General features: G+C 38.2%; 1 protein-coding gene across 1 annotated transcript in view; it reads right to left on the bottom strand.

The window, feature by feature from the left end:
- Positions 1-5,383: 5,383 nt before the first annotated feature.
- Positions 5,384-25,150, bottom strand: part of f5 (coagulation factor V) — a 41,913-nt gene continuing 22,146 nt past the window's right edge. Inside the window, exons 13-25 of the mRNA XM_063006592.1 lie at positions 21,127-23,671; positions 20,632-20,800; positions 20,273-20,509; positions 19,971-20,187; positions 10,487-10,666; positions 10,289-10,405; positions 9,663-9,734; positions 9,498-9,583; positions 9,266-9,421; positions 9,039-9,183; positions 6,070-6,221; positions 5,805-5,984; positions 5,384-5,715 (exon numbers count right to left, since the gene is read on the bottom strand). Coding sequence (XP_062862662.1) covers positions 5,569-5,715; positions 5,805-5,984; positions 6,070-6,221; positions 9,039-9,183; positions 9,266-9,421; positions 9,498-9,583; positions 9,663-9,734; positions 10,289-10,405; positions 10,487-10,666; positions 19,971-20,187; positions 20,273-20,509; positions 20,632-20,800; positions 21,127-23,671 — 4,403 coding nt within the window. The 3' untranslated portion in view covers positions 5,384-5,568. The remainder of the gene's footprint in view (positions 5,716-5,804; positions 5,985-6,069; positions 6,222-9,038; positions 9,184-9,265; positions 9,422-9,497; positions 9,584-9,662; positions 9,735-10,288; positions 10,406-10,486; positions 10,667-19,970; positions 20,188-20,272; positions 20,510-20,631; positions 20,801-21,126; positions 23,672-25,150) is intronic.

Below are 25,150 nucleotides of genomic sequence, written 5' to 3'. Positions count from 1 at the left end.
CACATTCCATCTTCAATGCTCTCACTGATGGAAGGAGGTTTTGGCTTAAAATCTCACGATACATGGCCCCGTTCATTCTTCCCTTAACACGGATCAGTCGTCCTGTCCCCTTTGCAGAAAAACAGCCCCAAAGCATGATGTTTCCACCCCCATGCTTCACAGTAGGTATGGTGTTCTTGGGTTCTTCTTCTTCCTCCAAACACGACGAGTTGAGTTTTTACCAAAAAGTTCCATTTTGGTTTCATCTGACCACATGATATTCTCCCAATCCTCTTCTGGATCATCTATATGCTCTCTGGCAAACTTCAGATGGGCCTGGACATGTACTGGCTTAAGCAGGGGGACACGCCTGGCACTGCAGGATTTGAGTCCCTCTCGGCGTAGTGTGTTACTGATGGTAGCCTTTGTTACTTTGGTCCCAGCTCTCTGCAGGTCATTCATCAGGTCCCTCCGGGTAGTTCTGGGATTTTTGCTCACCGTTCTCATGATCATTTTGACCCCACGGGATGAGATCTTGACCCCAAGGGAGATTATCAATGGTCTTGTATGTCTTCCATTTTCTTACAATTGCTCCCACAGTTGATTTATTCACACCAACCTGCTTGCCTATTGTAGATTCACTCTTCCCAGCCTGGTGCAGGTCTACAATTTTCTTCCTGGTGTCCTTCGACAGCTCTTTGGTCTTGGCCATGGTTGAGTTTGGAGTCTGACTGTTTGAGGCTGTGGACAGGTGTCTTTTATACAGATAACGAGGTCAAACAGGTGCCATTAATACAGGTAACAAGTGGAGGACAGAAGAGCTTCTTAAAGAAGAAGTTACAGGTCTGTGAGAGCCAGAAATCTTGCTTGTTTGTTATTGACCAAATACTTATTTTCCACCATAATTTACAAATAAAGTCTTTAAAAATCCTACAATGTGATTTCCTGGATTTTTTTTCTCATTTTGTGTCTCATAGTTGAAGTGTACCTATGATGAAAATTACAGACCTCTCTCATCTTTCTAAGTAGGAGAACCTGCACAATCAGTGGCTGACTAAATACTTTTTGACCCCACTGTATATATTCTGTTGAAGTTATATTATTGTTTATTAATGCTTGATCTTTTGTTATATCTTTAAGAATAATTAATTAATTAATTAATTACATAAGTACTAATCTAAATATTAAATTATTAATGGCATGTTCTGTTAAAGTTATTTTATTGTTTGTTAATGCTTGATCTTTTGTTACATCTTTGAGAATAATTAATTAATTCATTACATAAGTACTAGTCTAAATATAAATTATTAAGGGCATGTTCTGTTGACGTTATTTTATTGTTTGTTAATGCTGGATCTTTCAGCCTTAACAGTACTATGGTTTTCGTTTTGGTAATATTGTGTCTAACGAAAGAGCACATGCAAGAAAACAGAAGGAAAAAAAACATGGGCCAGTCTGGGGAATTTATTTACCACAAGGAATCATTTCAACAGCCAGATTGTCAGGACCAGTAATCAGAGGCGATTTAACCTGCCTGTGGGCTCAGGGGCTACAGCTGGTTGTGAACTGCCTAGTTCCAGAACCCGAACTTCAATGCTGGGACCATAAGGCGAGTCTCATTTACAAAACTAACTGCAGAACGTCCGAACGCACATGTATAAACCTGGTGCTGCATTCTGATTGGCTGAGCTGAATGTCACTCACATACTAGCTCTAACGTTCACATTGCTTAACTGAAACCACCAATCAGAATTACAGCAGCTCGTTAGAGTTTATCTGGCCAATCAACAGTTAGAAATATGAATAACGTGTAAATGATTTACAAAATCATTGGTTTGTAAGCTTCCCCATTCTTATTAACCAAAATAACTAACGAAATAAATAAAAAATAAAACAGCCAATCCGGGGCCCTCAATTATTCGGGGCCCCTGGGCTGAAGCCCAGGTAAGCCCGTGCATTAAATCACCCCTGCCAGTAATGAATTGGCATGATCAGGTAACTAACATTCTGGACCCCCAAGTCTTACAGAACCAAATAGACCCTTTTTTCAAAATTTGCGATCCCATTAATCCAAAATCCTACGGTAAAAACACTTAAAGGATAGAAGAAAATTAGATTAAAGAAAAGATTAAAGAAGATAGATTGCTTGTTTTATTAAATGTAATCTTAACATAAACGAATACACACTCTACAAAGAGTGATACTCCAAATTGAAGAATGTGTTAAAATCATATACTCAGTACAAGAGTAAGTCTTCAACAATATAGCTGTGTTATTTGATAATTTGATTTGCTAATGTTATGGAATTTTAAAATGATTCATTCATATAAATTTGCCATTTTATGTCTTTAAATTGTCAAAAGTGAAAACAGAAACTGTATTATGAGAGGATATGAGAGTGATTTTTAAAAATACTGTGGCGAGTGGCCGTTATAAAAAGGCAGGGAACGTTCCCCCCGCTTACGTCACTGGCCGTGGGAGCGCTGTATCCTGTGATGCAGTGCGCCCACAGGTGAAACATTAATATGGGTTAAAATGGGTTTTATGGTTGGAATAGTGTGGGGAACGTGAATAGTTGTGTTTGTTATGATGTGATTTATACGGAGCCCCTAAGGTTACATCCCCTAAAAAAATAACGCGTGGCCACGCCTTATTAACGCCTTCCCACGCCTCATTAAGTCGTGGCCACGCATTAATAAGGTGTGGGAACGAGATAATTAAGTCGTGGCCAAGCATTAATAAGGTGTGGGAACGAGATAATTAAGTCGTGGCCACGCATTAATAAGGTGTGGGAACGAGATAATTAAGTCGTGGCCAAGCATTAATAAGGCGTGGGAACGAGATAATTAAGTCGTGGCCACGCATTAATAAGGCGTGGGAACGAGATAATTAAGTCGTGGCCACCAGTGATGGCATAGTTACCTTTAAAAAGTAACTTAGTTACTTTATTGATTACTTGATTTTAAAAGTAACTTAGTTACTTTATTGATTACTTGATTTTTAGTTACTTTATTGATTACTTGATTTTAAAAGTAACTTAGTTACTTTATTGATTACTTGATTTTAAAAGTAACTAAGTTAGATTACAAGTTACTTTATTAGTTACATTCAGCAGCTGCCGTAATGCAACTGGAGCTGCGTAGGCGATTGAAGCGGAATAAGAAACAAGAAAGATAACGGAAAACGGAGTCCTCTGTTCACAAGTGTAAGTAAGATAAATAAAATAAAATTTTTAAAGACAAATAAATAACAAAAAGACGATAAATATCCAAAATTTTGGCGAGTGGGGTTTGTAATGAGTCTGTAACTATGGTGATATTACGTCATCACGTGTAGTACGTAGCGGTGTTGTGTGCATACTGTACACTTCTGTACTGAAAGTATGCACTTCTTTACCGGCCGAGTAGTGCATATTTCCTCCAATCTAGTGCATACTCTGTAAGTATGCAATTTCGGACGCAGCTCGTGACTTAATTGTCGCATAGGCCAGACGTCACTCCCCGAGTTGCAAAAATAGTAACGCACAGTAACTTGGATAAGTAACTTTAATCTGATTACTGGATTGGAAATAGTAACTCGTTAGATTACTTGTTACTGAAAAATGTGGTCAGATTAGAGTAACGCGTTACTAAGTAACGCGTTACTGACATCAGTGGTGGCCACGCATTATTAATACGACTTAAAAAGGTTGAAACAGTTGAATATTGTTTACTCTGTTCCCTTTCTTGACTATCGTGTCAATAAACAGAATGGACGATTAAAGCATTGTACTTGCTTACTTTATATTTATGACATCTACAACGAACATTAACGTGTGTATAAACATTACTATGACAACCCGCATACATCTGTGTGTGCGTCGCTCTAACAGTTCCGTACTGAAACATAAAACATCACACGTTCCATACATTAACACATATTGTTATCTGTAGATTGTTTGTTTTGGAGCCTTGATGTAATATGCAGTCTCCCTCCTGGGTGTAACAGATGATCACACCATATTCAACTGTTTCATACGGAGCCCCTAACAACATGTGTTAATGTATGGAACATGTGATGGTTTTATGTTTCAGTACAGAACTGTTAGAGCGACGCACACACAGATGTATTTTTTTTAGGGTATGTCACCTTAGGGGCTCCGTAGATTTATGTATTTTGTGTTCGTGTTTATGTTTGTCAGAGTTTGTAAGTTACCATTTTTGTTTAGTGTGTTGTGTTTGGTGACCTGTTCTGTTCTCTTGTTCAGCATAGTGGCAGGAATCAGCTGTATATTAGATCTGGTCTCTTTTTTATGCTTTTGTAACTCACTCAAAAGCTTTTGAAAATAAAGAATTCTGCTTTCTACAGTTACAAGTGCAGAACTGTTTCCTTACGTCTCACTGACGCCACAGTATAACAGAGGAGATCTGAATTTCTAGTAAAGACTAGTAAACATATTGGTGCTTGCTATATTTAACAAGCATGTAATGTAGTCAGGCTAACATTTACAGCAGTACAGATTTTTTACAAAGGTAAAAAAAACCAGGTTGTATGTAAGTGCTTTATATAGAATACAAATATGAATTATCCTACATGAGGTTGTCGATTGTCTATTTCTTTTCACAGTGGCTTACTCTCCATGACCAGTAATGCCTAGTTCACACTGTTTGCCCTGATTTTCGCTTGCTGACAGTTTGCCGCTAGATGTGGCAGCTTGGAGGCAACTAGGCGTTCGCCTGAGAGTGACTGCAGCTTTTGAGCGCGCACATGCAATTTCTTGAGCAAGCACTACTTATCCTTAGCAGAGAAAATTCTGCTAGCGCACAAACAAATTGTGCTCTTGACCTTTGGTTTTAATATGATGCCATAGTCTGCTTTAGTCATATTCTCCAGTTTGGTCTCTTCATTCTTCTTACTTGCATTTGCTCAAACTTTATCCCTCTAATCTGTGTACACTTGGTGACAGGGAATTAAGTGTCACAGGTTACAAGGTGTGGAATAGTCTTGTTCATCTGCAGCCATGTTCTTGACTTTTATTGTACAGTGACGTTGGGTGTCATAAAAAGCACTTAAATATAAAGCAATAAAATTATATTATTATTATATTTAACCTGGATCAACTGCCACATCCGCATCTTTTTTCTGCAGTCCATTATCCTTCTAAACAAGGACCTTTTATTTCCCACTTACACTGTTCTTTTTGTAGTACACATGCACTTTAACTTGTTACAGTTACATGTACCCCTGTACTAGATTTTATCTGTACTTTATTCATTGCACAACCTTAAACTTGAAGTCTGATTGTGTACTGTCTGTTTTATGTTTCTATTTTATGTTTAAATAGTTTATTATTTTTTATATTTATTTTATTGGATTTATTTTATGTTGACAACTGCACCAAAATAAATTCCTTGTACACCTGAAACTTGGCAAATAAAAATTCTGATTTAATAATGACATGAATTTATTTAATAGCTTACATAGTTTACTTTTATTTGCAAACAGCAGAAATTAATATATTTCAATTATGAGTAGATATTTATAAAAAAATTTTTTATAAAAGAAATATTCAAGTTTAGTACACTAATACTGAATGACACAATAATGTAATTATTCAAAATCACACCCAAGCAGCTCAATCCTCATAGTGACAGAATTCTGCCATCTATTAGGAATAATTCGAATAAATCTGGAAAATATCGGGGGGTATATGTAATTTTTCTCATGACCATTGTTATTAGAGTTTCCAGAGAATGTCTGTAAACAAAACAAAATCAAACAAAAAACAGGTTAGAAGACAAAGTGTTGTATTAAAACTTTTGTTTACTTCATATTTAATGCGGTACCTTTAGCTCATAGTCATCATCGGTGTACTTGGTCCATATCTTGCCATCATCACTGTACTCTAAGATATAAGCTGTTACAAACATCTCTTTGCCAAGTGTCTTTGCTCCCTGGGTAACAATTCCAGTGATTTTCTTGATTTTATTAAGTTCTATCTGAAGCCATGGTTGTCTGTCATTACTCTGTTTATAAGAGACAATACCAAAATCTAATGAATTACTGGATTTATGTTGTGACCAGATTCTATTTTATTTAGTTGTTAACTACCTGAGCCTGCCAAGCATTGAGAGCTCCTTGTTTATCTAGACGGGCAAACCAAGGCTGCCATGAACCAGAGTACCAGGTGGAAGCAACAGAACTGGCTGTAATCTGATGGTCTTCGATAAGACCACTTTTTATTCCAAGTGGCACAGAACAACCTGTAGGCAGGCACATTTGTCTTTTTATGGTACCCTGTTTACCAAACTGATATTTCAAATAGTGATTGGGTTACATCAAATTTTGAAACTGCATTTATATGAAACATAACATTTTATTCCACAGTGTTTCTTATGTTCACTTAAACTTCTGTTTCATTGCAGACAGTATGAGTCCAAGATATTTCATGTTTTGTCTGGTCAACTTCATTTCATATGGTGGCCGAGAAGTGCAAAACAAATTTACATTTCAGAAAACAAAATTACAAAAAAACAAAAACAACATTTACAATGTAAGCAAAAACAAATTTACAAGTGCTTGGGTACCCAGTGTTTGTAAATATGTTTTGGCATATGTAAAAGTGTTTCAGTACTTGTAAATTTGTTTTCGGCATATGTAATTTTGTTTTCTAAAATGTAAATTTGTTTTGCACTTCTCGGCCGCACATTTCTGACGGAAAAGGTAGGGACAATAACACCGGAAGTGCGTGTTGCTTACCTGCTGTCAATCAAACTGTTTCTCAGCGGTAAAGTGAACGGAGTTTGTGATGGTGACGATAAACAAGGTTTTGTCTAGTTTGTGGAAATCATTTTATCCAGTTAACCCGCTATTGTTTTTCTTGTGGAAAGTTATTAGATTGTGCAGACGTTTAGACGTGGCGTGTGCATCTCTATTTACCGTCCGCTCTTCTAAACATCTAAGGAATTCCCACAAGAACAACAAAAGCGAAATAATGAAAATCATTAACACAAAATGGACAAAACATTGTTTATTAGGGACGGAACATTTGATACCGAGGCTTGTTGAAGCTTGTTTCACTGTTGTAACACTGGACTCAGTGTATCGGAGCTTATATTAAAGCAGCATGTGCGGGACTGATGAAGCTTTGGTGCTGTGTTTTATCTCACTCACTATAAGAGACAATCAAACCAGGGTTACCCACCGTCCTGTAACATACAGAATCCTTCTTTATTTGGAGACTAAATGCCGCGTTCAGTATTGAACTGATACAGGACGCTTTGTTCCGTATTTTTATCAATGGGAGACTGTGGGAATTATATTAAGTAGTGTTCACTTTTATTCTTAGTAACGGTGTGTGTGCGCTGGTTATAGTAACATAACCTGTGTAATACACCGCTGTACGAGTAGCACAGTGGGCGGAGTGCAGATGAAGCCTCATTTAAGCTTTTGAAGCTCTTTTACTGATTGTGCTGAAAATACCTGGGGGAGGGGGGGGGACCTTACACAGTCATGAGAACAAAGGTTTTATTTATGGTGTTTAACATTTATTATTTTTATTCTTTATAATAATAAGTCAGAACCATATTTTAGGCAAAACAACGCACTCCGCCCACTGCGCTGCTCATACAGCGGTGTATTACACAGGTTATATTGCTATAACCAGCGCACACACACCGTTACTAAGAATAAAAGTGAACACTACTTAATATAATTCCCACAGTCTCCCATTGATAAAAATACGGAACAAAGCGTCCTGTATCAGTTCAATACTGAACGCGGCGTTTAGTCTCCAAATAAAGAAGGATTCTGTATGTTACAGGACGGTGGGTAACCCTGGTTTGATTGTCTCTTATATAATCAGTGAGATAAAACACAGCACCAAAGCTTCATCAGTCCCGCACATGCTGCTTTAATATAAGCTCCGATACACTGAGTCCAGTGTTACAAAAGTGAAACAAGATTTAAAGCCTCGGGATCAGATGTTCCGTCCCTAATAAACAATGTTTTGTCCATTTTGTGTTAATTACTTTCATTATTTCGCTTTTGTTGTTCTTGTGGGAATTTCTTAGATGTTTAGAAGAGCGGACAGTAGATAGAGATACATATGCCGAAAACAAATTTACAAGTGCTGAAACACTTTTACATATGCCAAAACAAATTTACAAACACTGGGTACCCAAGCACTTGTAAATTTGTTTTTGCTTTCATTGTAAATGTTGTTTTTGTTTTTTTGTAATTTTGTTTTCTGAAATGTAAATTTGTTTTGCACTTCTCGGCCACCGTAATTTCACTTGTTAATATTTATAAATTCCTGCATTTCAGGCCTGTAACACATTCCAGAAAATTGGGATGGTAAAGAATCTACCACTTTACAATGTTGCCATTTGTTTCAGAACACTTAAAGGATGTTCAAAATATATTGTCTTGATTGCAGCATATGTTGCTCTAAAATCTTAATGTACTTTTCTGCTTTAATGCTGCTATCACAGAAGTGTAAATCACCTTTAGATTCCTTGAAAAGTTTAATGTAGAAGGAGAAATATGCAAAAAGTTCCAATCTTTTTTTAAGGTACATTGTTTTAAAACATTTTAATAATTTTCTTATGCATGTGTTGATATCTTCTTCTTTTTTTTAAAAATATATTTGGTTTATACTGTCTTCAATGAAATTAAAGATAAAGTAAGACAAGATGACATAAGATAACATTAGATAACGTAGATAAGTTATATGTAATCATATATGTAAAAGTTAAAGTGAATGTAAAAAGTCCTGCATTTTTTCATACTTTCCCAACTTTCCAAGCATGTACAAGCATATGTACATACATGTACAAACTGTTTTCTGGGGAAACTGGACCCACCACAACACTGGTCATGATAAAGTGGTGGTAAAAACATTAAAATGTAAATGAATACTATATATATTTACTTTATGTACAGTAGTAACAAGATGCACAGCAGGGGGCTTAATGTCATAGGAGGTACAGGACTGTAAATATTTGGGAACCACTTTTCTAGTATGTCACACTTGTGTACTTGTGTTGTTGAAATAAAAATGATACATTGTTCCCACCTACCATCTAACTCACAGCCATAGAACTCCATGCGAACAGTTGGGTAATTATATGAATAAGATGGGTAAAGCCTCACAAAACGGCCAATTATGGGTGGGAAGAATATATTCTCCTTTGCTTCATGGGCATCCCTATTACCATCAAACATCTTGAAAATAAAAAAAAAGAAAGTAAGCATTTTAAAATTGTAAATGTTATCTAATTAAGTATACAGTTATGCAAGCACTTGCCTTTTTGGAAGTTCTGCTGTCTCCCTTGTAGAAAATCCATTTTTTGCGGTCTGTGCTGTAGGAAATGGTGTAGTTCAGCACAAAGTGAGATGACAACAATTGCTTGGCCCCCTGCGTGGCTATTTTACTAATCACGACTGGTCGTTGAAAATCTACCTAAAGAGCAGAACCCAAAGTCATTACTGTTAAACATATCAGCTTTGAGGTAGTTGACTATCATTAAGTGGAATACCTGAATCCACTGTCCTGACTGTGTTGTACTCCATGCATTGTATTTTCCTGCATTGTGCAGTCTGGCCAAGCTGGGCAGCCAGGAACCTTGAAATTGTAATTTTGTTTATAAACATGATGTGAATATCAAGCTACATGTTGCAAAAGAATAAAAATTTCGTCATACCTCTAAAGTCAGATGCTGTAATTTGGCTGTCTTTTACAGTCCCAGAATAAAGGCCAAGTGGATGGTTGCATACTGCCAAAAAAAAAAAAAGAAGCATATTATTGAAAATAAATGTCGAATAACGAATAACGAAATAACGAATAATATTAAAAGTAGTGTTGGAAAGTCAACTAAAAGTAGGCTATTAGTTTAACTTAATTTGTGAGTAACAAGGTTCTTTGTTTAGTTTGCATGTGGACTGAATGTAATCTCTGGGAGTCAGTCCTCAAAAGTATATGGTGACAAAGATATAATTTTTTTTTTTTTACAAAAACTTTGACTAGCACTAGATGCAATAATAATTTGAAATTATTAAAGTGACATTGCTAATGGTTGTAGCAGGTACATTTAGCTAAAGAATAGTTCTGTTGTTCTGTTGTGAACTACATTTGATTGTAAAGTAATTATCTACATCTTTATATTATTTATTTTTCCCATTTATCTCCCAATCTATTTGCTTTTAGTGTTGACAATCCCCTGCCATCTGCAACCACCCTGCTTTGGCTACAGGAGGGGCAAGTACTGTTATGCACCCAAACCAACATTTGCCCAGCACTGGTTAAAAGACTATGTAAAGGCATGGGTACCATTGTCCAACACTAAAAAAAGAGTCTGCATTCCTTTCTGCTGAGAGACTCCAACCTCAGACTCCAGCAGCCAAAGCCCTGGCTTTGATGGCAACATCTCCAGTGTTGCAAAGTTTCCTGCATAATAAAGCCAGAAATGACAGGAGTAAGGCAAAGCATTTCAGAAGTTAATCAAGTAAATTTTTTAACAAAACAAACCTGGTAAAAGAGGATACACGCTGTGACGATGGTAATTTTTATGCTTGTGCAGGAATGTTTGACCATGAAAATGGATACTGTGGAAATCTTTTGTTGAGCCCATGTTTATAAGATGCCAGTTCACTAGCTGATTGGTGTACATGCGAAGTCCTTTTAGACTGTATATAATTCCATTAATAGCTGAAAAAAGGTGTTATGGTAGGTTTAACTGTAGGTTAACATGTAACTGTTGAAGGATAATCCAGTATTCACATACAGTAGACCCTTGAGTTACGAACGGTTTATCATACGAACATTTCGGGTTACGAGCGATCTTTTTCAATTTAACATACGAACAAATTTCGGATTACGAACAGAAATTCGCGAAACATGTGACGTCATGAACAACTTCACTCCAACCATCTCTCTCTATAAATATACAGTGAGCGAACATTCGGACAGCGGACTGGGTTTTTCCAGTGTTTTCTTTATATTTTGTAAAATTCAATATTAAAATGTCCCAAAGAATGTGCAGAGGAAGCGTAGTGTTGAGAAAATGAAAAAATCATTATTTGTTGTGTTGTATAATTACACCTGCCAGTAGCTGTATATAGTACCATACTGTACATTTTTACTCTTATTGCTTGTTTTAAACTGTAAGTTAATGTTGTATGTATACAAGAAGTTGTTGTTGTCTGATGTGAGCTGCTATAACAAATAAATTTCCTGCAAAGGATCAATAAAGAATCTATCTATCTATCTATCTATCTATCTATCTATCTATCTATCTATCTATCTATCTATCTATCTATCTATCTATCTATCTATCTATCTATCTATCTATCCATCTATCCATCTATCCATCTATCCATCTATCCATCTATCCATCTATCTATCTATCTATCTATCTGTCACTGTGTATCAGACAGAGGGGACAGTGAGTGAGAGAGAAGAAGGAGTATTCTTTCTTTCGTGCAATTACACCTACAAAATACAACACTATTGAAATAAAGAAGGAAATAATAGAGAAATATGAGAGTTATTGTTGTTTCTGGTAGATACATTTTATAATAAAGAAGAAAATGTATTATGGTGTATGGTACAGCACACGTACTGTACTGAAATGTGATGTGTTTTTATGTACAGTACAGTACTACTACTGTGTATTGTTGTTTATTATTATTTATTACAGTAATGTCTATTCTATAATTTAAGATTTAAGGGAAAATATACTTGTATTTATAACAAAAAAGACCTTTTAAAATATTAGAAAGGTTAGGTAAGGGGGTGGTTTGGGAGGTCTGGCACGGATGAATTCTATTTACATTATTGTTACAGTGAGCTCCTGTGTGCCACGCCCCCCTCTCATTGTCTCCTGCCATGCCTCTCACCTGATTGGTTACCCAGGACTAATTAGCTCCAGCTGTCCTCTTATATAGAAGAATAGACATTGGGAACTATTTTGGCTCGGTATGAATTCTGTTTCTAGTCATGTTTATAGCTCTTGTTCCTAGTCATGCTTCTAGCTCTTAGTCATGTTCATAGCTCTTGTTACTAGCCATGTTCCTAGCTCTTATTACTAGCCATGTTCCCAGCTCTTGTTACTAGCCATGTTCCTAGCTATTATTACTAGTCATGTTACTAGTCATGTTCCTAGCTCTTGTTACTAGCCATGTTCCTAGCTCTTGTTACTAGCCATGTTCCTAGCTCTTGTTACTAGTCATGTTTCTAGCTCTTGTTACTAGTCATGTTTCTAGCTCTTGTTACTAGCCATGTAAATAAAGTACTTCCGGAGCTGCGCGAGCGGCTGCCCGTTGCAGCAGGTCCGTCTTTCTTGTTTCTTTTGGTGTGTTTATTTTACTTTTTGTCTTTTTTCTCGCGTTTTTTCTTTTTACGTATCGTATCTCTACACAATCCTGTACAGCCACATGGACATAAAACTGGCAAAATTAGCGGTGTTTTTTCTGTTTATTTTTGGAATCATCGCTATCGCATCTGCAAACCCATTCAGCCATGGATCTATTGTTTACACTTGGGAACAACTGCAAACCACACAAAGTTTCTCTTCGCGGACACATCAGCGATACCGGCAGAAATAAGGAGAAAGAGGAGGGGATGCAGAGCCGGAGTGAGGCGGTGTGTGAGAAAAAGATGATATAAACCTTGTCTTCCGTCTCTTATTATGGGGAATGTAAGATCGCTTTCAAATAAGATGGACGAACTAACGGCGCTGGTCAGACTACAGAAGGAGTACCGGGAATGTAGCATTATGTGCTTCACTGAAACTTGGCTGAATGGACTCACTCCACACTCGCTAGTGTCTGTGGACGGCTTTAAGCTCGTGAGAGCGGATAGGAATGCAGCGGACACCGGTAAGAGGAAGGGAGGAGGGATAGCGATGTTCGTAAATGGTGTAACCCTGGACACATCATTGTTAAAAAACAGTGCTGTACAAAGGACATTGAGCTTCTAGCTGTTGGCATTCGGCCATACTATCTTCCGAGGGAATTCTCGCATGTTATTGCGATCACTGTTTACATCCCGCCCTCTGCCGACGCTGCTGCAGCATGTGATCTCTTACACGCCGTAGTATCAGAGCTGCAGACCTCACACCCTCAGTCCCTCCTCCTCATCTCCGGAGACTTCAATCATGCATCCCTGTTTCCCACTCTGCCCACTTTCACTCAGTATGTTAAATGCCATACAAGGGACAGTAAAACGTTGGATCTACTGTATGTTAACACAAAGGATGCATACAGCTCTTCACCCCTCCCCCCGCTTGGTTGATCTGATCACAACTTGGTGTACCTCCTGCCTGTCTACACCCCCATGGTTAAGAAACAACCCCCTACCACAAGATCTGTGAGGAACTGGTCTGCAGAGGCCAGTGAGGCATTAAAGGACTGTTTCGAGATCACAGACTGGGAGGTGTTATGCAGTCCACACGGTGAGGACATTGACAGCTTGACTCACTGCATAACGGACTACATAAATGTTTGTGTTGAGAGCACCAGCACGAACTGTACAGTGCTTCACTAATAACAAACCCTGGGTGACGCCTGAGCTTAAAGCACTTCTTAACGAAAAGAAGAGGGCTTTTAGATCAAAAGATAAGGAGGAGCTAAAGAGGGTCCAAAAAGAACTCAAAAGGAAAATAAAAGAATGCAAGGACATTTACCTTCAACAAAACAACGCAAGAGAAGTTTGGCGAGGAAGTTTTAGGACAGAGTAGCAGCGGAAACGGACCAGTGTGTGGAGACAGGACATGGGCTAACGAGCTGAATTTGTTTTTGAACAGATTTGACTCGGGCTTCTCCATGCCCCCCATTCACCTGTATATGAACCAAACAGTGTCCAATCCACAACAATCCATGCTATCTCACTTAACCACCCCCTCAACCCCTGAGTCAAATACGGCGTCACCCATGCACAGCTTGGGTCCAGTCCACCCCCCACAACTCATTGGTGAAACCTCCTTGTGTCTACCACCTCTAGATTCCTCCCCATGCATCTCTATAATGGCTGAGCAGGTGAGGAGAGAACTCAAGAGGAACAAAGTGAGAAAAGCCACAGGCCCAGACGGCATCAGCTCCAGACTTCTCAAGGACTGTGCAGACCAACTCTTTGGGGTGGTTCTTCACATCTTCAATCTAAGCCTGAGTTTGAAGAGGGTGCCAGTCCTATGGAAAACTTCCTGCTTGGTTCCAGTGCCTAAGACTGCGCACCCCAGGGAGCTGAATGACTTCAGACCAGTGGCCCTTACTTCACATCTAATGAAGACTCTAGAGCGGATTATACTCAACCACCTTCGACCGATAGTGGACACAACGCTGGACCCCCTGCAGTTTGCCTACAAAACTGGCATTGGTGTAGAGGACGCAGTCATCCACCTGTTACACAGATCCCTCTCACACCTCGACACCCCTGGGAACACTGTGAGGGTCATGTTTTTCGACTTCTCCAGTACTTTCAACACGCTACAACCATCACTACTTGGAAAGAAGCTGGAGGTAGCTGGAGTTGACCGTCACCTCACCACGTGGACGATTGATTACCTCTCCAACAGACCACAGTATGTGAGGCTTCAGGACTGTGTGTCCAATGTAGTGGGACTGTCCTCTCTCCATTTCTTTTTTCCGTATACACCTCAGACTTTCAACATAACACACAAGACTGTTTCCTGCAAAAGTTCTCGGACGACACAGCCATTGTTGGATGTTTATCTGACGGGAATGAACAGGATTACAGGAGTATCATCAAGGACATTGTTACCTGGTGTGAACTGAATGTGCTTCATATTAACACCAGCAAAACTGGTGATCGACTTCAGGAAAAAGTCGCATCACACCACACCTGTGAGCATTCAGGTTTTGGACATTGAGATGGTGAAGGAGTACAAATACCTGGGTGTTCACCTCAATAATAAACTTGACTGGTCTAGCAACTCGGATGCCCTATATAGAAAGGGCCAAAGTCGCCTCCACCTTCTGAGGAGACTGAGGTCTTTTGGAGTGTGCCGACCACTGCTAAGATTTTATGACACTGTGGTAGCATCAGCCATCTTCTACGGAGTGGTGTGCTGGGGTGGTGCAATATCAGAGAGAGACAGAAAAAGACTGAACAAGCTGATCAAGAAAGCGAGCTCTCTCTTGAACTGTCCTCTCGAACCTGTAGAGGAGGTGGGAGAAAGGAGGATGATAGCCAAGCTGTCATCCATCCTGGACATCACCACACATCCACTACATGAGTCTGTAGGAGACCTAACAAGCTCATTCAGTACCAGACTCCTCCACCCCCTGTGTAAGAAGGAGCGCTACCGCTGGTCCTTTATTCCCGCAGCCAAGGACGGATTAAGGATAGTCTGGGCCACTGTGCTGCCACAATGTCTCATAAAGACAAGAGAAGTTGTGTAGCTGTACATATGTAAATATCATGCTTCTGCAGCTGCAGGCTTGTGGCTTGGAACCTCTGTAGTATTGTGTCCCAGAAGTATGCCATGAAGGCCATCTCCAACGTGTCCAATTTGTCACAGAGTGCAGAGGCTTCACTTCGAGTTACACATTTCTCCTCCATATCTTTATACATATCATTCAATGCCTCTCTCAGTTGTGCATAATATTTCCAAAGAGCCTTAGTTGACTCAGCTCGTGCGCTCCATCGAGTACCTGACAGTGATTTCAGTATCACGGAAAACCTTTCCCCACCTGTGTGTAGATGATGCACAAAATGTGTACATTGCCTGTACAAAGTCCAAAAAACGTCCAGCTTCTGGGCTACTGTCAACAGCATTGACACCAACTAAATTCAGTGAATGTGCTGCACAGGGGACATAACAAATCAAAGGGTTTCTTTGTTTAAGATGAGCTTGGACTCCATTGTACTTTCCCGACATGTTACTTGCATTATCATATGACTGGCCCCTACAGTTGGATAAGTCTAGGCCCAGATTCTCCACCATAGCAACGACACACTCTGCCAAACTGTCCTCACTATGGTTTTCAATAGGCTCAAAAGCTAGAAAACGCTCAACTACATGTCCGTCATTATTAACAAACCTGAAAATAAAAGTAAGTTGGTCCACATGAGCAAGGTCTGGAGTGGAGTCAACTATAACAGAGAAGTATTTTGATTCTTTGATCTCATTAACAATTGCCTGCTTTGTTCTCTGTCCCATCAAATGGATAAATTCTTCACACACTGTCGATGATAAGTAGGACACAGAACCTTTTCCCTTACCTCCAAACCTTTGGAGGTGCTCAGCTAGGAATGGGTCAAATTTGGCTAAGAGTTCTATGATGCCCAAAAAATTACCATTGTGGGCTGATCCTAATAGCTCATCATCTCCCCTGAAAGCAAGTCCCCTCTCCCCCAAAAACTGGATGACTGCAACAACTCTTTTCAAAACTTCCCGCCAGTATTGTCTTTCTGCATCAATTTGTTTGACAATATCAGAATCAATTGTTGCTGTGCCTCTGGAGCGATTATATAATGCTAGCATGCAAGCCCTATGCTCCACACTCCCCTCATGCTCACCAATCCACTCTGAATGTTTCCAGTCAGAAAATCCATGAACAAAAGTATTGTGCTTACTGGAAAACAGTTTGCAAGCAAAACAATACACACAGCCAGTTGAAGGAGAGTAAAGTAGCCACTGCCTAGTCACAGTTTGCCCGTTGGGTAGAGAGCAACTGAGTAGAGCATTTGTAAAGCTCCTACTGGTACCCGCAATGCCTCTATCCCTGACTGAGGCTGGGTACTTAGCACTTCTGTTTTGAAATGCAGCTTCTCCTCTACTAACAAGAATCGACTTGGCTTGGTCGGTAATGGTACTGGGCCATAAAGCAGGGTCGTTGACCGTTTCACACCAGGAGTTGGGGTCCTTGCCCTCCTCATTTGAAAAAAGACACTCACACAATGCAGCTGGCTGGTCTGATTGTGGGTCTGACACACCTGCAACTTTCCTTTCATGGTCTTTCTGCTGCTGGTCTGTGGTAGCCTGGCAGGGCTGGCATTCCTGCTCTGCACCTGACTGGGTCTGCAAAGGTACATAGTCACTGACAGGTGACACTAAGCCAGTGGTGATCACATCTTCATTGCTAGAACTCTGATCACTGCTAACATTAGCAATACTTGTCTCACTCATATCCAGCGGTTTCTCAAAGAAGTTTGAGATCAAAGGAACGCTTTTCAGGAAATCTGCCTGATTTGCTTCCTTAATCTTTTTTGCTTTTCTTTTTGAGGCACCACTTTTTTGTTTGGGATCCATGTTATTAATGGCAAGTGTTTCTTAAGATGCAAATATAGAAGCTTGTCTTGCAAATTCCTATTCCTATCCAATACTTACTATGTTGTTTCTATGTTGTATGTTCAGGAAAAAAATACAATCACAAAATTGTAGAAGCAGATACAATATGTAATAAGAAAAGGCTGACCTATAACCATTTAGCTATAAATTGTTGTTATTGTAAATGTATTGTATGTATGTACTAATATTATAAAGCTTACACTTCTACTATTATCAATAATGTAATATGCAAATAACAATAAGCTTTTAAAAAAGCTGTGAGTTGCTAGTTAGCAACGTTACACTAGCCTTGAAAAAGGCTGTGAACCTTTCAAAGTTTAATATATTATATATAGTAATATAATATAATATAATATATAAGCCTTTGAAAAGACTATGAAAAGAATGTAACAGAATATATGCAATATAGTATAGTATAATATAATATAAAAATATTTATATATATTATAAAATAATATAATGCAGTATAAAGGGCAATGAGCCTTTAAAAAGGCTGTTGGTTGCTGATCTGGTAATAGCAAGGTAAAAGTTGTAGTAAAAGCACAGAGCAAGTTCGCAAGCTGAACTGTCTGAATGTGAGGAGTTTTGATACTGGCAGGGGGTTTTATATAGATCTTGCATATTCACTTGGAAGTTCTCGCAACACCTGATTGGCTCAGCCCCCATGGGCAATGTAACAATTTTTCACCACTGAGTGAGAGAGTGGGGGAGGGGCAGCCACTATCTACTACAAAAAATGCTGTTTTGTGTGTGTGTGTGTGTGTGTGTGTGTGAGAGAGAGAGACATGGAGAGGGAGACAGGGGGAAGGTTTTGAGTATATTAAAAATGCTGTGTTAATGATATTAAATCAAGTTTAATTATTGTCGAGACCCCTTCACACTGCCTTGAAACATGTCAAGTCATTAACTGTCATTGAAGAGTCATTGAATAACAAGCTGAATAAAATATGTTTTCCAATAAATAATCCTCAAACAAAATATCAGGTTTACACGCATACGCAGCCACAGCTACTACAACAAAACCACTTGCTGTTTCATCATCTGTCACCAAACCAAAATTGTGCTACTCAGTAAAATTAGCTTGCAGTTCTGTTGTATGAAAAGGCACTTTTCCTTTCATGCATTCCTTTAGAGCTAGAGTGACCACTGGTCTCTTTACTGTTGTTTATTAAAGGGGAAACATGAAACTAGTCAAATGGCTTGTTGTTTTCACATAAGTGAAATCACACTCTTGGCCAAATTCACTCAATTTAATCGGTGTCAAAGATAGCATTCATCAGACAAATTGCTTGTCTTAAATTTAAATAATTGCAAAATTGCAAAATTAATTTGTGTCTCTGCGCTTAAGAGAAATTGAACATAATAATTTTGAAACAATACAAATTCAGAAACATTAAGTAAGGGCCTAAATCGCATATTTGCAACAAAACGTCTGTTATGAAATATGGTAGCTTGCCTGGCAATTTGTAGGTCCCTAGAAAGTCAAGGAGCCATGGTAAACGACTTCTATGGAAGTCAAGGGCCCCATAGCAGGGGCCCTCGTGATCAAGGGCCCTCTAATGGTATGCGCTGCTCTTCTCTAGGGCCCCCTGGTAGGGGCTCTCATAACCAGGGCCCTCTAAAAATATGCCCCCCTCTTTCCTAGGACCCCTAATAGCCAGAAGTCGAAGTCAGAGCAGTGCCACAACGCCTCATCCATTTTCATAAGGGGCCCAAAAGCATGGCTAGGGCCCAAAAGCATGGCTAGGGCCCAAAAGCATGGCTAGGGGCCCCAAAAGCATGGCTAAGGCCCCCAAGAGGCCCTAAGGTCAAAGTCCCTAATAGTCAGAGGATCCTTAAAATGGAGGGCCCTCGGAAATAAAAATATATTGTATCATAAATGTTGATAGGCATCGCAAAATGTTTTGGGCCAGGGCCCCCCCGGGGCCCCCTGACCTCAAGGGCCCCTGGGCGCTGGCCCCACTGGCCCGGTCGGTAATCCAGCCATGCCCGCAGCCATCAGAGCTTACAACAATAATAATATATAATCACTCATTCCTAATCTTTCATGTTGGGTGTAATAACAAGTGCAATATGTAACCTATTCACAATAAGTGCAATAACTTAATATATTTTGCATCTTTTTAATGTATATATTATTTTTTTAGATATTTTATAGAGTAAATAACTACACACTATGTGTGCAATATTTTTTACTTAGTTGTATTTCTTGTATTCTTGTCTTCATACTTCTGTAACAAGTTAATTTCCCTAAGGGGATCAATAAAATCTTATCTTATCTTATCTTATCTTATCTTATCTTATCTTATCTTATCTTATGTTTCTAGCTCATGTTAGGCTAGCTATGTTTCTAGCTCATGTTACGCTAGCTCTTTGTTTTGCCATGTTTTCCATGTGTGCCTAGTTTTGCCTTAGTTAGTTTTGTTTAACTGTGTTTCTCCTTGTTTAGTCCTGTTTGTTTTGTTTGCCCTGTCTTTTGTTATTTAATAAAGATCCTTTGTTTGTATACATCTCTGCGTGTGTTTCCGCCCCTTTGCCTTGTCCTTAGCCCCCCGTTACAATTATTTCTTATGGGAAAAATAGGTTTAACTAACGAACATTTTGACTTAAGAACAGCCCTTTGAAACCAATTAAATTCGTAAGTCAGGGGTCCACTGTATTTTAAGAAAACAGAAACTTAAAATGGCCTTTGAATAATACCATGAAATTGGATGTTTTTGGTGAAATGTGGGTCCATCACTGCTTTTTTGTTTGTCTTTTTAAGAATCTCATAGTTTTTTTCATAGTACCAACTCTTTTTCTCATCAAATGTCATAAAGAGTAACATAAATTCTCGTGTATTCACAAGCTTTTTCGATAGTGTGCCCTTTCTACAGACCAAAAGGGGCCCAATTAATCCAGAATGTATGTCTCGCTCCTGCATTAACAAAATGTAAATATCATTATCCAAATTACTTTTTATATGACAGTAAGAAGGCACTGAATGACATATTTGGACTTACAGGATTGACACCAGAGTAGTATGTCCATATTCGACAGTCAGATTCATCTTTCAATGGTCCCACTTTGGAGTTTACTGTCCAAATGTATGTGAAAGTTTGGTTGGGTTGAACTTCATTATCATACTTGTAGTAGTAAGGCGATCCATCTTCATATTTTAGCCCTTCCATATTTTTTGTATAAGACACTCCGTTGGCATGGAGTGAATATGAGCGAGTGGCAAGATTCTTAAACACAATCTATAAAATAAATGGCAGACTGAAATTAGGTATTATTGTAAATTAAGGCTCATTGTTATGTATATATGTATTTTTATATGTATAATTTACAAATTATGTTAGCAGAGTATAGCAGAGTTTACATAGATGGTCTCATCAACTTCAGCCTTAATGACAGTGCCCATGATGCCCAGGTGCTCATCTACTTCTCCTCGAGTGTGTGGGGTTGTGAAAGAGCTGTCCAAATATTCCCTGAACAAAACTTTTTTGAACATTGTGGGTCTTTCTATTTGAGAGGATCTATCTTCCCTCCTAAAGAGAAAAAAAACAGCAAATAAAATAACAAAGTACATTAATAAAACAAAACATCTACCAAGACCCAAGTTATTATTATTACTATTATTGACACTATACTATATTTCTATATTTATAGTTATTTGTGCAATTGTATGTAGTATGTATACTAGTTAATGAATTGCATTTAAAGGATAGGTGTAGACGTCCGGCACACGAAAATTCAAAACCGGATCTCATTAAACATATTATGCCAGACATTTAGTCCACTTATAGTTTAATTTGAAATATTTACAGATGGATAGATTAGAGTAGAAAGATTAGATTAAATTAGAAAAGATTACCTTTGTCCATAGCCTGCATAATCCCAATTAACTTCCTCAGCAGTAATAAAGTATACCCTGGCATTGCTGTCAGCCATTTTCAAGGAATATTTAGATGCTTCATCAAGGTCAACAGTTGTTATGTCACTTTGCTTCCTGTATGGATCTGTGTATTCTACATATTCATATTCTTCAGTGCTTTCTTGGATGTTTTCAAAATTTTGCCCTTGATAGTGAGCAAATAGTTCATAGTCATTAAAGTCTCTTCTGGGAACTCCAATGACTATGTGCTTCGCCAGCAAGTCTTCTTCATTAAAAATGGGTTTGGTAGTCCTTGGAGTTAAATGAGATGGGGCAAAACCTCTTGGAGAAAAACCATGTGGAGAGATATCACTGCGAGGTTGAGGTTTGTACTCCTTCCTCTTTTTTGTCTTCATGCCATACCCCTTAACTGGTGTCACCCTTTGAAGAATGACTTTTTTCCTGACCTCTTCCACACCACTAGATCTGTTTAGTTCAGCCTCTGCATTGTCTGTTATGTATTTGTTTATGTGATCCGGGAGCTCCATTAATACCAGCTCATGTTTGCCTTCATAGGTCCAGTTCTTTATTTGAGGATCCAAAGGGCTACTGACAATTATTTTACTGTGGTTTCTATTCTTTAAAATAATGACCACTTCTTCATGGCTTTCTTCACTTTCTGGTATTTCTAAAATGTCCTTCTCTTCAGAACGGTTGTTTTTCACAAAGATATCAGTTTGAGAAATGTTTCCATTTGAAGATAAAATGTTAATAACACTAATAGGAAGAGAAATATTTTGCCAACTTTTAGAACTAAACTTTTCAGTTGAGTTGTGGAGCTTGTTGACTTGAGGGCTTGTTGTTTCATTATGTGCATGGTCAGTTATGGATATTATGCTTGACAATAGCAGCTTTTTTGTTTTTTTTGTGCCATTACTTACAATGTATTCAGTAGAATAAGAGTCAAATTTAGAATTTTGGATCTCTTTGCTGTCCGATTGTTGAATATCTGAATTGGATTGGTACTGGGTGCTGTTTAACGCTTTAAGCTCCTCTAGTATAGAGTGTGTTTTGCTGATGTTTAATCCTTTAAACCAACTTAGAGTAAATTCTGTGTTCACATGGGTGCTATTTACATCCTTAAATTCATCAGCTATTAAGTCTGAGTCACCGTGGGTGCTATTTAATGTCTGAAAATCCTTCAGTGAAAACTTTACCTGTACTTGGCTGCTATTTGATTCTTTAAAGATTGATGTGGATTCTGGGGCAACATGGGTGTTATTTGATTCCTTAAGCTTTTTTTTTTCGACCACTATGTTTAATTGGGTACTATTTATTTGCTTATTTTTTTCCAGGGTCAATTCAGAGTCCACTTTGCTTCTGTTTAAATCTGTATACTCTGTAAACCTTTGATGTTGTGTAAAGTCTGAACCTGCTTCTGTACTATTTAATTCTTTAAGTCCATGAAGTGTATACTGTGAGTCCAATTGGGTGCTTTTTGATTTTTTTAACTCCTCCAGTGTAAATTCTAAATTGCTACTGTTTAATTCTTGAAAGTCCTTCTGTGTAAACTCTGAATATATTTGGGTGCTATTTAATATTGTATTATTTGTGTATGAAATATCTGAGTTTACACTGGTGTGATTGAATACTTGAATATCTTGAGATGTTACAGTCTGAGTTGTATTATCCAGTAGTTTCAAAATTGTGTTGTTGATAAGTGTTGCAGGTGAGTAGTTGTACTCAACTGAATGCTGATGGGAAACAGTTTTGATTTCTTCACCACTATCCAACAGCACAAAATCTTCCACCTCTTGGACTTTAAGAGGCTTAGAGGCTGGCACGCTGTAAATAAAGATGTTGTCACTTGACCCCTCTTTGTCTTCTCCTACATTCACAGTGCTTATGACAGATAATTCCTGGGTCTGGGTCTCTGTTGTATTGTCTTCATGGCGCTCTGAATTTTGTTTTTGTTTACTCTCAGTGTCTTGCTGACGTAATATGGTCCTGGAATTTGTGAAAACACTTTTTGTCAAATTGATTGGGGATTTAATGGAACTTGAGTTCAGTGTCATTAAGGACAATGCATCTTCTGTGCTTTCATTTTGAAATTCTGTACTTGTAATGTTGTTAGCATCAAAATCCAGCCGAAAATGGGTCATGTTTTTGATCTCATCATTTAGGCTAGGACTGTTGTTTTCAAGCAGCAAATCATCATTAAAATCTAAAAGAGAAAGGTCCAGCTGTTCCACAGTATCTATACTGTTTCCTTTATTTCTTAATGCCCTAAGCCCAAGGACATCTGCATATGCATCAGTGTCAATATCAATATCCACATTAGTTTTTTTTGTTGGTTTTATGTTTTCCTTCATTATCTCTGTTTCATCAATAGGTTTCCACACAGAGAATGTCTCAGGGCCAACTGTATAATCATCATAGTTGTTTTCCTCTTCTATGACATCCCTGAAGCATTCGACATCCTTAAATTTTACCCTCAAACCTTTTTTAGATTCATGTGTGTTTAATGATGCCAGTAGCCAGATTCCTGTCATACACAGAGAGAAACAGGGCATTAATTATTGTTATTAACAGATGATATACATCATAAAAACGCATTAATTGCAAGATTTTAAGAAGGATGATCGACTGATGATTGACACATTTTCCACTAAACAGTGGACAAAAGTGAACAAAATATTAACTTTCATTAACTCAATTCCAAAAATAGATAGGATAGTAGGTAAAAGCCTATCACCTTAATCCCTCTAAGGGCACTGCATTAATATTGACACTTTAATCAATATAAAGTGGAAAAAATTCTGACCTCTTGATCCCTGGACATCTTATTGTGTTAAAGTTTTAATTTAGAATTAATATGATTGGCACTTTCAACAATCGATATACACTTATTTACCTATAATGATGAAGTAAATAAAATTATTGACATTTTTGTGCATACTGAAACTCCAAAATTGTGACACTCCAAATTGTGGCCAAGTGCATTCTGTTTGCTTTAATTGTACTTGAGATGTGTCTAGAACTCAACTGGTCTCATAAAATCTCATACACTTATTTTGAGGGCCCAATAATAGACAAGAAGGGTCGGGTTCAGAGCAGGGACAGGGAGGGGTGAATGCAGCCAAAAACAAAAACATCCCTAAAGAAAACCTTCTCCAGGGTCTATGCAAATGACAATGACCTTGCTCATACAGCCATAACAACAGTCTAATTTGACAGAGTTTAAGAGGATCTGCTATGAATAATGGGATTATCTGCTAAATTGAACTGTGCAAAACTCATTAAAATATATCCAGGAAGTCTTCTAGCTGTAATTGCTGCCAATTGGCCATCTACAAATTAAGTAAGTGGGTCTAAATACTTGTGTGAGAAAAAGATTTGAGTTTTTTTTTTAATTATAAGCAATTGATTATAATTTATTGTTAAAAATCACAAATATCTACAAATATCTACAAATGTATCTACAAATTCAAGTAACAACTATATTATGCAAAATAGAAGCCAAATACACTATATGGACAAAGTAATAGTACACCTACACATTACACCTGCAAGAGTCAGGCCCAGGCCCAGTCAGATTATTTCACACCAAATTCACCCAACCATTACTTTATGGACCTTCCTTTGTGCACTGGGGCACAATCATGCTGGAAAAGAAAAGGACCTTCCTCAAACTTTTCCCACAAAGTTGGAAGCATACAGTTATCCAAGATGTCTTGGTATGCTGAAGCATAACATTTTCCTTATACTGGAACTAATGGGCTTAGGCCAACTTCTAAAAAACAACCCCAAAACATTTTCTTTTATTTACCAAATTTTGGCACAATTAAGTCAGGCCGGTAACATCCTCCTACCATTTGCCAAACCCAGACTCATCCATCAGACTGCCAAATAGAGAAGCATGATTAATCATTCTACAGAACACTTTTCCATGGCCCCAGAGTCCAGTGGTGGATTGCTTTACACCATTCCATCCAATGCTTGGCATTGGGTTTGGTGATGTAAG

Source organism: Trichomycterus rosablanca, chromosome 12 (assembly GCF_030014385.1).
Source record: "Trichomycterus rosablanca isolate fTriRos1 chromosome 12, fTriRos1.hap1, whole genome shotgun sequence".
In the NCBI taxonomy this organism is placed as follows: domain Eukaryota; kingdom Metazoa; phylum Chordata; class Actinopteri; order Siluriformes; family Trichomycteridae; genus Trichomycterus; species Trichomycterus rosablanca.
The sequence above is the reverse complement of the archived record's forward strand: the minus strand, read 5'-3'. Positions and strand labels throughout refer to the sequence as shown.